Raw genomic sequence first — 14744 nt, 5'->3', positions numbered from 1 at the left:
GAACAATTCGTCTCTATTTGTTTATATTCGTCATCACTGCAAGATCGTATTCTCATTCCATGATCCTCAGATCACTGATAATATTGTCACACCATCTTAACCGTTTTAGAAGTCTCTTGCCCGCTTATATGTTGTTGTCTGCAATCACGTGATACCATAAAAGGTAAATATACATATATAAAAACATACTTTAATATGAGAGTTAATTTGGAGAGATATTGAGTTAATTGTCTGCTATAATTATTTCAAACTCGTTATACAATTTGCATTATGTTTTATTCCCAATATATAACTCGACACATAATGGGATGTTCTTCTAAAAAAACGAAGTGCATCGCACGAATGTGTACAATCGAATGAAATGCATAAAATTCTTTACGCTGAGAAAGATCAAATACGCTTGCGCAGACTTCGATCAACAAATTGTCTCAAGAATATTTTTCTGTAAGTGATAAATTTGCAGTAATTTTTCCGTCGAGACATTAAATGTATCGATCGCATAATCGCTTCCTTTCTCCCCCAGTAGACATCATATTGTCGTACTTCGATTATACGGTTATATTTTATCTACCACCTTACATTACCTTTATCCTAAATTAAGTAATTTATGCTGGAATTTACACAGAAGGGAACAGAAATTTTATTAAGACTTTATTTTTTATTGACCTTTCCAGAGAAGGGGAGCTTCGCTGAACTTTTCGCCGTCAAACGTATCTTTATTTTTGCACAGTGATGATTTCTATACAAACTCAGCATTTTACCTTTCACCGAATTCTTCTGCTCGCGGTTGGATTATGGCCTTATCAGCAATCAAGGCTCGTTCAATTTCAGTTAGTCTTGTTTTTTAGTATTCTAATTAGCTTTATCATATTCGAGGTACGTCTATATTTTCACAATCATAATCTTATATATAATTATATCATTCTTATTTTTATGATTATTCCAATATATTTATTATTAATAATATTAAACATATTGGATACACATATATGTAATAAAATAAAATTTGACAAGATAATGATTTAAAATTATATATATATATATATATATATATATATATATATATATATATATTGATTGTAGCTTACAGTATTTATATCTGCAGAATGCACTCCTGATTTTGTTATCAAAGTTCTTTCTGTCGTATTATTGCCTATTATATATGCAATTGAATATAATTCGTTCCGAATTAACGTTCGAGCTGTAAGTTTTATTACACTTATCCAATAATAAACGCTGTAATAAATCCTTGTATACAACAATCTTTTTAAAATTTACAATGAAATGAGTGCCAAATTATTGTTGGTATAATAGGTGCAATATTTATTGGAGCAACTTCAACATGTATATAATCAATTAAAAGATGAAAATGAAATTGCTATTATGAAAAAATATGGGAGAAATGCGAAACATATTACGATTATATTTATACGTAAGACAACATATGTTGATAATTTTATATAGTCAATTTTATATAGTATATATTATTTTATATAGTCAATTGCAAAGTAAAATAAAAATTACAATTATAATAAAATTTGAGGCGCCACAAAAGTAGTTCAAGTAACCACTTCACTATATGTATAATATGTTTAATATTTAAACATATTTGTATCTTATACATATTTTTTTGTAGTTATAAAAAATATTTTAATTATATACATTTTTAAATACTAATTTTTACATATTAAATATATAACTTTTAATTATATTTTTTTTATATTATAATATAAAATGTATACATATATATATATATATATATATATATATATGTATATATATATGTATGTATGTATATATCCTGGGCCAAAATTAATGCATAACTTTTTCCTTTTTTTTTTTTAAAGCTGATATTTAAATTTTAAAGAAAAATTTTAAAGAAAAAGTGAAAAAATCATGCGTTAATTTTGTCCAAGAATATAAATATATATATATATATATATTCTTGGATAAAATTAACGCATGATTTTTCGAGCATATCACAATAATTATCTATGCAAAAATATCGAATGTAGGGAATTGGTTGCAGAACAGTAAAATTTGAAATGTAAACGACACATTAATATATTAAAGAAACTTAAGAAGTGATAATTCATGTCTTTTTTAAAATATATACTTAGTGCTTTACATTTGCGCATCAGTTGTTGTTGGTTCAGTTACAATTTTACCGCACATTTTTCGTTTTGTCCTGTACATAAATGTGACACAACCACATGTGATGACACAACTTTTGCCTGGGTACTTTTCTGCTCGTGATTATTTTTATATGTTGCTGTATATGGACGTAGCATCTTTTATAGGAGAAACGGCATTAATAGGAGCAGGATTGATGCTTCTATCATTGTTAAAACATATTTGTGGAATTTTTAAAATCGCTAGGTGAGAAGAAATAAATATAAGAATTAAATTAAAGATATTTATTTTAAACAAAATTTTGTACGTCTTCTATTTTTATCTGAAACATATTTACGCGAAAGAAAAGAATTTTATTATGAAAACAAAATCATTGCTGCAAATAGAATATGAAAGTAGTTATACATGTATAATATTTATTTCTAAAATAAATTAATCAATATAGAGTAGAAAGTAACTTTTTGAGTATTATGTTGATATAAAGAAACTTATTTATTTGTAAGAACTTTTAATGCTGAGACAAAAATTTCTATTACTTTCATCAAACGCATTTTGTTGTTGCAATAAAACTTTGTTCTTGTTTTATTCATATAGAATAAGAATCAATTTATTGGCGAAATCATTTGTAGATTATATAATATTATTTTTAGCAAATTTTAATATTTTGAGAAACCTTGTTTATACGATTGATGAAATTTACTGCGACAGAATATAACCTATTTATTATCTAGATATTATCGAGAAATCTTTTTGCTTCGTGTAGATAGACTAATATATATTATTAAAAAATAATTATCTATGCAGTTATCGTATTGAGAAAGCAATAACGGTAAAGACAAAAAATATTGATGTAGAGAAAAAAATTGACCAAAACGAAATTATAATTTATAAAAAAATAATTGATGCTGTAGATATTCATCGTGAAGCTGTCAGGTTAGTATTCAAATATTGTTTATATATTGTAATATAATATATAATAATTTCTTTTTTTTTTTAAGGTTAATCGTATTTTTATCGGGCAGTTTTCAAAAATCGCATCTTCTTTTGATCTTAATTCTTGTGATCTGTTTAAGCCTTAATCTTTATGCAGTGAGTGTTTCTCGGATCGTTAAATTTATTTTTGGACGAGTGCATGCAATATCGTGCATTGCATGATATCAGGAGATTGAAAGACATATTTTTAAAATTTTAACTCTGTAAAATGATCAAGTTACACGTAAAATACACGTAAAGATTGACCGCAACATTGTGTTATAGATTGCCATGTATGCATCAAATGGAGATTTTGGACAATTATTAATTCATTTTTTAATTGCCTTTCTGATGTTCATCTATATGTTTTGTATCAATTATGCTGGACAAGAAATTACAAATCACAATGATCACGTATTTTCTACCGTGTAAGAGATACTATATATGTTTACATATTTATCATCATATTAATTTGTTAAGAATTTTAATAATTTAATTGAAGCTTAAAATTAACATTTCACATACATATGCGTATGTTGAATATTATTGCTACTGATCTTTATTCAATTATCGATTTATTTCTTTATTTTTCTGTCCAGATATAATGTTCAATGGTATATTACACCCTTACATGTACAGAAACTGATACTATTTCTTTTGCAAAAGGGTAGCAAAACATTCAACATGAATTTTGGCGGAGTAATTATATTATCTTTCGAGCTTTTTGCCACGGTAAAAGTTATCACTTGTGTATAATATATTACATTAATGTATTATTATTCTATATTATTGTATACTTAAAACACGCGGTTCGGACGAAAATTACATAAAACATATCTGATTCTAGTTGACAAAGGCATCATTATCTTACTTTACCGTTATGTATTCTATGCAAGAGGCATAAGGGAAATATATAGAAATTATTTCTCTAAATGAAATAGTATATTATAATTAATAAAATTTAAATATTTTCTACATATCACACTCTTTGAAGTGAATGTATTGTAGGATTTAAACATAAAACATTATTCAAACAAACTATGCACGAATTAAATAATTTGTATCAAACAATAAATTTAAATTTACTTCAAGTTAATTTTATTTCTTATGGATTGTGCACTGTATAGCTGAGACAATCATAAATTTACAGTTATTTAAAATCTGATAATAAATATCTATTTTTTGCTACGTTACGATATAATAATATGCGTACACTGACCTGTGCTTAAATATTTATGCTTTATACACGATTCATAATTAACGAAAGTTCTCGCTATAAATGCGTATTAAGCTTCTAATTTGCAATTCGCAGCATGTTTCGCACTTTGTCAGCGAGATCTGATTTCTCAGTATTATAAAACTAACATTTCTCTTGAGAAGGACATCGCACAAATGTACACAATCGAATGACAAATGCAATTGATGTTGAAAAAGGACAAGTACGCTTGCGCGGAATTCATATTGTCTTTAGAATGTTTTTTATAGCAGAAAAAAATTTGTGTTAAATTTGCTCTCGATGCCAATTATATCGATCGGGTAATCGTTTCGTCACCTTTCGCGCAGAAAGCGTGAAATTACGGAGGTTTGGACTATATGATATTTTGTCTACCACCTGTGTATTATCATTTATATTGAATTAGGCGATTTACACTATAATTTACGCTATATCGATCGCATAATCGTCCCCTCACTTTCCACGAAGCGAAAATATAAAACTACGAATGTTGACATAAAATTACGAATGTTTTGTTTATGTGATATTTGCTCTAACTGCACTTTATATTATCGTTTATATAAAATTACATTTAGACCATAATTTACGCTAAGAGTCGAAATTCTATAACATATCCAATTTTATCGATCTTTCGAAAGGAGGGGTACACGATCCACCGTCATCTTTCCGTAGTCAGACAAGTCTCGACTATCATAAAGTGATGATCTGCATAAAGACTCAGTATTTTAATTTGCATCGGATTCTTTTACTCATGATTGGCTTATGGCCTGATCAACAATCGAGGCTCACTCAATTTCAGTTTATTTTGCTTTTTAGCATCATGGTTAGTTTTGTTGTTTCTCAGGTATGTTCATATGTTATTCTTTAAGTTGTGTCCAAACTTACATAAGTTTGCAATTTTTAATTATTATTATCATGTACTTATTATATTAATTATATTATTATGTTAATTAACATAATAATATATAATAATTAACATAATAATATATATGATATAAATCTTATATTGGAATCACTATTAATTTATTGTCCACACGCTATTAAGTCTTACATATAATTAACTGCTTTGGAAAGTAATTGATTATTTTTAATTTAATAAAATAAAAAATATTGTCAAGTTATTTTAACAAAATAAAAAAAAATTAATATTTTATTTTTTCTAATAAATTTGATTTTGCAGTTTGTATCATTTCTCACTGAAGAAATTACTTTTGATCTTGTCATTAACATGCTCTCTACACTATTGATTTCTGTCATGTATGTGATTGTATACGATAGTTGTCGACGTAACTTTATTAAAGTTGTGAGTTAAAATTTCGTCTTTCCTCCGTATGAAATAAATATATTTGATATATAAGTGAGACTTTTCATACAATAATTCTCTTAAAAATCTACATCAAATTGTGTGCTGCAAAAGTATGTGTAAGATTGTGGTGTTATTCGCATAATAGGTAGATCGTCCCTTAAAGGAACTTCAGCATATCTGTAATGAATTAAAAGACAAAGAAGAAATTGCTATTATGATAAAGTACGGAGACAGTATGAAACGTATTAATTTTTTTATAATACGTAAGTCAAAACACATACATTCATTGATATGTAATTATATTTTATAAGGCAAAATATCTAATAATCTTAATATAATATAAATTACTAAATTAGTTTGATTAATCATTTCAATGCAATTATATAATTGGCTTTCACTTTCTACATATCAGAATAGCATAAGGTTATAATAAGATTATAATACACAACCGTATACGTGTTCATAAACACATAGAGATTTATAAATATAATATAGAAAGCTATTTAATTGTATAATGGGAATAAATTTATGCAGAATGTGGGAATATTTTTATAATGTCTAATAATATTGTGTTTTTTTCTTATTATATTTAAAAAATGTAGAAAAAATTTGAATAATAAGAGTTAGTATTTTAATCAATGTTTCGCAAAAATATGCGAGAAATAAAGTTAAAAGTAAATCGAGATTCCAAGCATTAAAATAGTTAAAAATAATTTCAAATTGATATTGTTCTTACGTACTGAATATTTGTAGTGTTGACTATATGCAATATAATTGTTGTTACACCAATCATTTCATTGCCAATTTTGATACGTATTTTTGGCGATGCTTTGCATATAAGCGAATCTAAAGCACGTGATATATTATCTAAGTTTATACCTAAATATTTTGCTGATCAAAATATCTACTTATATGTGATGGTGCTGCACTTTGAGGCATCATTTTTTATTGGAGAAATTGCAACAATTGCAATAGGATCGATGTTAATTGCATATCTTAAACATACCTGTGGAATGTTTAAAATTGCCAGGTAAAGTAATAAACATAGAAATAAATATAAATTTATTGTTTAATGCTATTTCTCCTTTAAAATATGGATTTAGAGAAAGATAAAATAGATTTAGAAAAAAAAACTTTACTCTTAAAATAATCACGCTGTTAAAGTAAGTACATATTGGATGTTGAAATGATTAAATTTATTTTGAGTGAATTATTTGATACTAAACAAGCATTTGTTTTCTTAGTACAATAGGAAAGTTTTGTTTGCTTGTGGACACATAATAATAACACAAGATATAATTGCTATATAAAAATATAATGTAAATGCATTTTGCTTGACAATGAACTATGTCTCAATAATAGTTTAAAAATTAATTTATTTTGCAGTTTACGCAATTTATTTAAATAATATATATTCATCGATAAAACAACTTTTAATAAATTAATATTCTCATCTTTTTTTTTGCTATAATAGCTGGTGAAATTTTTATTATGAGGACATAAAATACATTGTTTTAGCAAGTCGTCTTTTTCATACGAAAAGTATTTAATTAAATTAGTTTAATTACAAAATTCTTTCTATAGCTATCGTATAGAAAAAGCAATGAGTATGCAAAATGTTTGCCCAAAGAACGAAATTATAATGTATGAAGGAATAATTCATGCCATAGATATTCATCGTACTGCTATCAAGTTAGTATTTATCTACTAATAATTTTATAAAATATTTAAATATAATAATAATTTCTCTTGTGTTGAAGATTCCTTACATTTTCATTTACCTGTATGAAGTTTTCGTTGCTCTCTTTAATAACAGTTGCTGTGATTTGTTTGAGTCTGAATCTTTACGCAGTGAGTTTTTGTTTACATTGTGAATTTTATTTCTAAACGAATAGTATAGCATTTTATAATAACTTTTATTGAAAGAAAGAAAAAAACTATTCGCAAACTCTGATAATGTATTAATTATAAGAAAATTTTCGTGATCTTATCTATGTAAATATATATTTCTCATTTGTCACGAAATTGAAATTTATAAATAACTCTAATTTTTTGTGTATTCTATTTTGATATAATGAAATAAATGTTAATTTTGTAAAATATTAATCGCAACATTGTGTTTTAGATATCTAAGAATATGTTGCATGAGAACAACATTGATGAATTTTTTATTCACTCTATAATTATAATTGGCATTTTTGTATTCATGTTTTTCTTAATTATTCGGTGAAGATTTACAGTTACAATAATGAAGTATTTTTCACTGTGTAAGAAATATATGCTCACAATAAATGTATATGATAGTAAAATGTTTTGCGCTCGGATACAATAGTATCCATTAATATAAGTTATTGTATTATATTTTACACACATGTGTTGAAGATTATTATTATTTTCTGTAATAATAAATTTGTTATTTAGCTATTATTTTATAGATACAATGTTCAATGGTATGTAGCACCTTTGCGCATACAGAAATTGATACTGTTTCTTTTGCAAAGAGGTAACAAAACCGTAAATCTGAATTTTGGCGGAGTGTTTATTTTATCCTTGGAACTTTTAGGCATGGTAAGAATAATTATGTTATATGTAGATTAACTAGTACGAATATATATATATATATATATATATATATATATATATAATATACATATTTATGTAATATATACATACATTTTTACATAATATATTTGAGACACAATTTGACAGACAATATAATACAAGACGTACTTGATTGCAGTTAACAAAGATGTCAATATCCTACTTTACCGTTATTTACTCTATACAAGAATAACGAAGAAAATAAATCATAGAATTGCATGTCGCAGATTGCTAAATTCTGTAGAAATTGTTTAAATAAAATTATATGAAGTAGTCATATCTATTTTTTTTAATCGTATCGCAAACGTTATAAAGTAAGAAATGAGAAATATATTACACATTTGTGTGTGTAACTTACTATACAAATCAATTATAACATATCTTCATAATACATGAGATATTATATATTTTTTACAATGAAATGAAGTTATAATTAATCAAGTTTAAATATTTTTTATAAACATATATATATATATATATATATATATATATATATATATACAAATTTATATAAATATTCCAAAGAAATTTTGCATGACTTACATAATACATATCATATGAGAAGTATTAATTTTATTCTGTATCGATATTATAATTATTTAAATAGTCGAAGAGACTACAAATCTATGATAATTTAATTTCTGATAATCATTTACCTACTTTTTAAATCACGCGATATTATAAAGATAAACATTATCTATTAATCTGAAAAAATATGATCTCCATCATAAAAAACCGAGTTATGTAGTACAATTAAAGGCTAATTTGTTACTACTCATTAACAGGAAAATTATATTAAAGGTGGTAATGCTATTAGATTATAAACAATAAATTAGGAAAATGGTTTATTTTGGGAGTATTTAATACAAAAAGCAATTTCATATAATAAACTGATATATTTGTTGTAAAATGTCAACTACTTATTTTAATGATTTTATTTTTGTCATGTTGATGCACTTTTAAAAATTTAATATTTTCAAAATCTATTTGTAACATTTTTGAGCAACAAATTAGCAAATTCTAGTATATTTTTTTTTATTTGCGACTATTCATAAGTGTTTTTCGAAAATGGAGGTGCTATAATAGCTTAATAGCAAATTAGCACCTTTAACAAAATCTTCCTGTTAAGGAGAGAGCAATAAAGATAGGAGCAATAAATTCGTACTTATAGCAACAAATTAGCACTTAATTATATACTATATCTGATTTTTTGTGATAGAGTGCCAAATTAATAGGGATGAGATAAAGATATGTTGACATTAGGACACGGTGCTTTAATACGATTTAATACGAAAGTTTTTTATTAATTACCTGCTATAAAATTATATCATACAAATTTTTATACGTTTTTAATGCGCAAAATATTTTGCATGTTATTGACGAATGGACTGTAACCAATCTCAACACATAAGAGAATGTGTATTTTTAAGAAAGAAACGCACCGCACGAATGTATACAATTGAATGAAACACTGGAACTGATCATATTGAAAAGTACGCTTGCACGGACTCTGACAAATTATCTCTATAGAAGAAAAAAAAATTGTCTTAAATTTTCTTTCGACGATAAATCTATCGATTATGCAATTGTCTCGTCGCTTTCCGCGATGCGGAAATATAAAATTACGAATGTTTCGCTTATGTAATACTTATTCTAGCCTAGATAGCATCGTTTATATAAAATTAGATATTAAACTATTTATAATTCTACATATTGCAATTGGCAATGTTTTGCATTTTATTGACGAGAAAATTGACATGACTAATGTCTGACCACATAAGAAAGTGTATTTCTAAAGAGAGAAACGTATTGCACGTATTGAATGTATATATGTAGTCGAGTGAAACACATAAAACTGTTTGCGCAGAAAAAGAACAAATACGCTTGCGCAGACTTCAATCAACAAATTCTCTCGATAATGTTTTTATAAGGGGTAAATTTTTTCCTCGGCGTCAAATCTATCGATCGCGTAATCGCTCCGTCGCTTTCCGGGGCGAAGACATAAAATTACAGGTGTTTCAATTATATGGTATTTTTTCTAGCACCTTACGTTTCATGCATCTATCATTTTTATTTCTAGCACCTATCATTTACACTAAATTAGACTGTTTATACTATAATTTACACAAGAGTCGAAAATTCTGTAATGTACTCGATTTTATCGATCCTTTGAAAGGAGGGGGATGCAACCCTTCCTTTCTCGCATTCAGTCACTCCTGAACTCTCGCGAAGCAATGATCTCTATAAAGAATCGGCATTTTAACGTGCATCGTATTCTTTTACTCGCGATTGGTTTATGGCCTTGTCAGCGATCAAGGCTCGTCCAATTTCAACTGCTTTTATGTTTCGGTATTTTGGTTAGTTCTATTGGATTTCAGGTATCTTCATATATTTTTTAATCATATTCTTAGTTGTGTGCATAAATATGTATGTGCGTATAATTGTTGCAACTTTTAGTTGTCATACATTTATTGTATTATTATATTGCATTTTTATTAATTATAAAATATGTATTATTAATTGTAATTATTAATTATATATGACTGTAATAATTAATAATTAGTTGTGCCACTATTATTCCTTATATATGATTAACTATCCCTTATAGGAGCAGTTGATTATACTATACATTTAATTAATAAAATTAAAAAATAGTTATCTTGTTTTTGTAATAAATTTATTGATTGCAGCTTCTAACACTTATCACTGTAGAATTTACTTTTGATCATGTCATCAATGCTTTTTCTATAGGATTGGTTTTTACTATGTATGTGATTATGTACAATACTTTTTGGTATAATTTTACTGAAATTGTAAGTTAAAGAATTTTTCTTCATATGAAATAAACATATTTAATATAAGTTAATGTCTGGCACGACAATGTGAATTTAAAAAAAAATATTAATTGTTTTGATAGCACTTTTCATAGTTCTACAGTTCCCGTTAAAAATTAAAAAGAGTTTCGCATTCCTTATATTATTATTCACATAATAGGTAGAACGTCCTTTGGAGGAACTTCAGCATATTTCTAACGAATTAAAAGACAAAGAAGAAATTGTTATTATGAAAAAATATGGGGATAATATGAAACGTTTCACTTTTTGTGTTTTGGGTAAGTCGCACACACACACATTTATTGATATATAATACTTATTTTAAGCCATGTATATGTTTTAAAATATAATCATATCATACAAGATAAATTTACAAATTAGTTTGATTAATCATTTTATTATTTAATACAAGTACACAATTGGACGTTATTTTCTATATATAATAGAAAACAATTTGTATTATACAACATATTGTGGAATGGAAATAGTTTCATAAGTACTTAGTTTCTTTTATATTTAAAATAAAATTTTTGAATAATAAAAGTAACACTTTAATCAGTATTCTAAAAATACATGCGATAAATAAAATCTACAATAAGTGAAAAATCCAACCAGTAAAATAGCATTCAAAATAATTAAAATGTATTTGTAATTGTTCTGTTAAATATTTTTAGTGTTGTATATATGCGACTTAATTATTCTTTTATCGGCCATTTCATTGTCTATTATGCCGAATACTTTTATTGTTGTTCTGCATATAAGCGAGTCTGAATTACGTCACATATTATATAAATATATACCTAAGTATATCGTGGATCGAAAAAACTACTTATATATAGTTTTACTGTATTTTGATGCTATCGTTTGTATTGGTACAACAACATTTCTTGCAACAGGATTGATGTTGTTTGGATATCTTAAACATGCCTGTGCAATGCTCAGAATCGCCAGGTAAATTAATAAATATGGAATGAAATGTCAAAATATTTTGTTTAATTTTATCCAAGATTTTATCTCTTTGTTAAAATAGATTTATTAATAGATTTAGATTATAGATTTAGATTATAGATATATAGATGTTATAGGTTTATTAATAGGTTTAGGAAAAAAAAATTTTGCTGTCAAAATAATGACTGTGCGAATATTTGACATTGAAGTATTGTATTTTATTTTTAAAGGATTACTTGATACTAAAGTAAAAATTTTTTTGTTGGTAATAGATTTTAATTCCTTCTAGAAACATACAAAAATTGTTGTGGAAATTTGCTGTTAAGGAAAACAATGCACTTTAAGTAAATTTATTTTGCTTTGCAATAAAACTTCATTTCAATATCCGAATCAGAATTAATTGGTTTTGTAACTTATGCAATTTAACGAAATAATATGCAGTATCACTGTTTTTAACAAATTAATGTTTTTTATCAACCATTTTCATACTATTATAACTGGTGAAAGGCGAAATATATCAGTAAATCTCTCTCTTCATGTGAAAAATTAATATAAATGCAACAGAATTTCTTTCTACAGTTATCGCTTTGAAAAGGCAATAAATATACGAAATAATATTTGTCCAAAGAATGAAGCTACAATATATAAAGAAATAATTTATGCCATACATATTCATCGTACAGCTATCAAGTTCGTATTTATCTAACAATGATTATATAAAACATGTAAATATATTTTTTTTTCTTATTGAAGGTTCTCCACATTTTTATTTTCCTATCTTCACTTTTCATTGTTCTTTTTTATAATAATTGCTGCGATTTGTTTGAGTCTGAATCTTTACGCAGTGAGTTTTTACCGCACTGTCAAATGTAAACTTGAATCAACAATAACACTTCGCAATAACTTTTATTTAAAAAAAAAAGAAAAAAAAATGTTTGTATTTGTAAACTATAATAATATACATAAATCGAAAAGAAATTTTTATAATCTTGTCTATGTAATTCTAATTTTTTATCTATTCTTCCTTATATATATGAAAGATTAATTGCAATCTTGTGTGTTAGGTGGCTAAGATTGCGTTGCATGAAAAGAGTATTGATCAATATTTACACATCATGATTATAATCGGTATTTTTGTATACTTGTTTTTCTTTAATTACATTGGTCAAGAATTTACGGATCACAATAGCGACGTATTTCTCACCGTGTAAGAAACATATGGTGCTCCCAAAAAAAGTGAACGAAAATAAATTGTTTACAGACTTGGGACATTATTCAATATTCATTAATATATATAATATTATCTTAATGATTCATATTTACATGTGTTGAAGATATTATTACATTTTCTGCAATAATAAATTTATTACCTAGTTATTGTTTCACAGATATAATGTCCAATGGTACGTAGCATCGTTGCGCATACAAAAATTGATACTGTTTCTCTTGCAAAGGGGTAACAAAAACGTAAATCTGAATTTGGGCAAAATGTTCATATTATCCTTAGAATTTTTCGCTTCGGTAAGAATAATACATGTATATTACCTTCTTCCCCGCCTCTCCCCCCCGTTACATGTATATTAAATATATTATAGACATACATATATGTTTATATAATATACATGATATACAATTTGGCAGAAAACATAATATAACATGTACATGATTTTAGTTAATGAAGGCGTCGACATCCTATTTTACTGTCATGTATTCTGTACAGGATTAATGCAGAAAAATAAATTATACTATTTACATGTTAGAATTTGTTAGTAAACTCAACTATTGAATAAAGTTATTGGAGATAGTAATATTGTTTTATGATAGTAGTTGTATGATAGTAGTATTGTTTTAAATCACATCTCGCGATCGTTCTTTACAAAACGGGAAGATATGTTATTTGATTGTATTGAATCAATTGATTTATAATGTACGTTATAACATTTGAATTATATATTTTTATATAATAATAATAATTTTATATAATGATAAAGAAAGCTGTAATTAAATTTAAATATATATTTTTTACACTCATAAATATATATACTGATTCGAGAAAAAATGTTTAATATAATATATATAATATTGCAATACATAATATTGCAATTTTTTTAAAGAATAAAGGACGACAAGCCTAGTAATTTAATTTCTTATAATTATTTAATAATTATTTACCTATGTTGTCCACTATGGAATGCTTCTTTTTCATAGCGCTTTTAAACGATAAATTGATCCAAGATGAATTTTGATTGAACAATTCGCTTCCATTTATCTTTATCCATCATCATTGCAAGGCTGTATTCATATCATATTCTCCTCAGCTCATTGTTAATATCACGTTATCTTAGCCTTCTTAAGGTTTTTCTGTCAGCTGGATGTTATTGTCATACAAGTTTCATTAACCTATTTTCCTGTCGTCTCAGTTCTCAGTTTTTTTAACTTGTCCATCTCAGTTTTCTTAACTTTATTTTCTGAAAAATATCTAGATTTTTAAATAAATTCTTCAGTTCTTAATTCGTTCTTAATCTATATTCTTGCGCGGATCCGAGTGGTTGTCCTCTTGAGTATTTTTCTTTCAAAACATCTCAGCTTTCTTTTATTATCTTTTATTACAGTCTAGGTTTCACATTCAATTTACAATTTGTATTATGATTGTTTGATATTCTTAATTATGATCATATAGTTGTAGTTTTGATTCCCTATTTTTCCTAATATTAAT

At 25.8% G+C, this 14744-nt stretch overlaps 2 protein-coding genes and 2 long non-coding RNA genes across 6 annotated transcripts in view; all 4 read left to right on the top strand.

Annotated features, from left to right (window-relative positions):
- The window catches only part of LOC105254991 (PDZ domain-containing protein 4), a 212719-nt gene that overhangs the window by 103801 nt on the left and 94174 nt on the right, over positions 1 to 14744 (top strand). The window lies entirely within an intron of this gene.
- LOC112637618 lies at positions 549 to 1368 on the top strand. 2 transcript variants are annotated; one of them, XR_003122629.1, is made up of 4 exons: positions 549 to 600; positions 675 to 876; positions 1084 to 1203; positions 1315 to 1368. It is a non-coding gene; the product is annotated as an uncharacterized LOC112637618 (long non-coding RNA). The 2 variants fall into 2 exon arrangements; XR_003122628.1 differs by having other exon boundaries at positions 549 to 876.
- Positions 6409 to 8474, top strand: LOC109610377. Its single transcript, XM_025407679.1, has 5 exons — positions 6409 to 6675; positions 7230 to 7337; positions 7406 to 7496; positions 8081 to 8213; positions 8386 to 8474. The coding sequence occupies exons 1-4, from the start codon at positions 6563 to 6565 to the stop codon at positions 8150 to 8152; spliced, it is 384 nt and encodes a 127-aa protein (XP_025263464.1). The 5' UTR covers positions 6409 to 6562; the 3' UTR covers positions 8153 to 8213; positions 8386 to 8474.
- LOC109610279 lies at positions 12820 to 13939 on the top strand. Its single transcript, XR_002192720.1, has 4 exons — positions 12820 to 12872; positions 13093 to 13235; positions 13417 to 13549; positions 13701 to 13939. It is a non-coding gene; the product is annotated as an uncharacterized LOC109610279 (long non-coding RNA).

Source organism: Camponotus floridanus, unplaced genomic scaffold (genome assembly GCF_003227725.1).
Source record: "Camponotus floridanus strain SB8 unplaced genomic scaffold, Cflo_v7.5 scaffold183, whole genome shotgun sequence".
Classification (NCBI taxonomy): domain Eukaryota; kingdom Metazoa; phylum Arthropoda; class Insecta; order Hymenoptera; family Formicidae; genus Camponotus; species Camponotus floridanus.
This window is presented reverse-complemented; position numbering and strand designations above follow the sequence as displayed.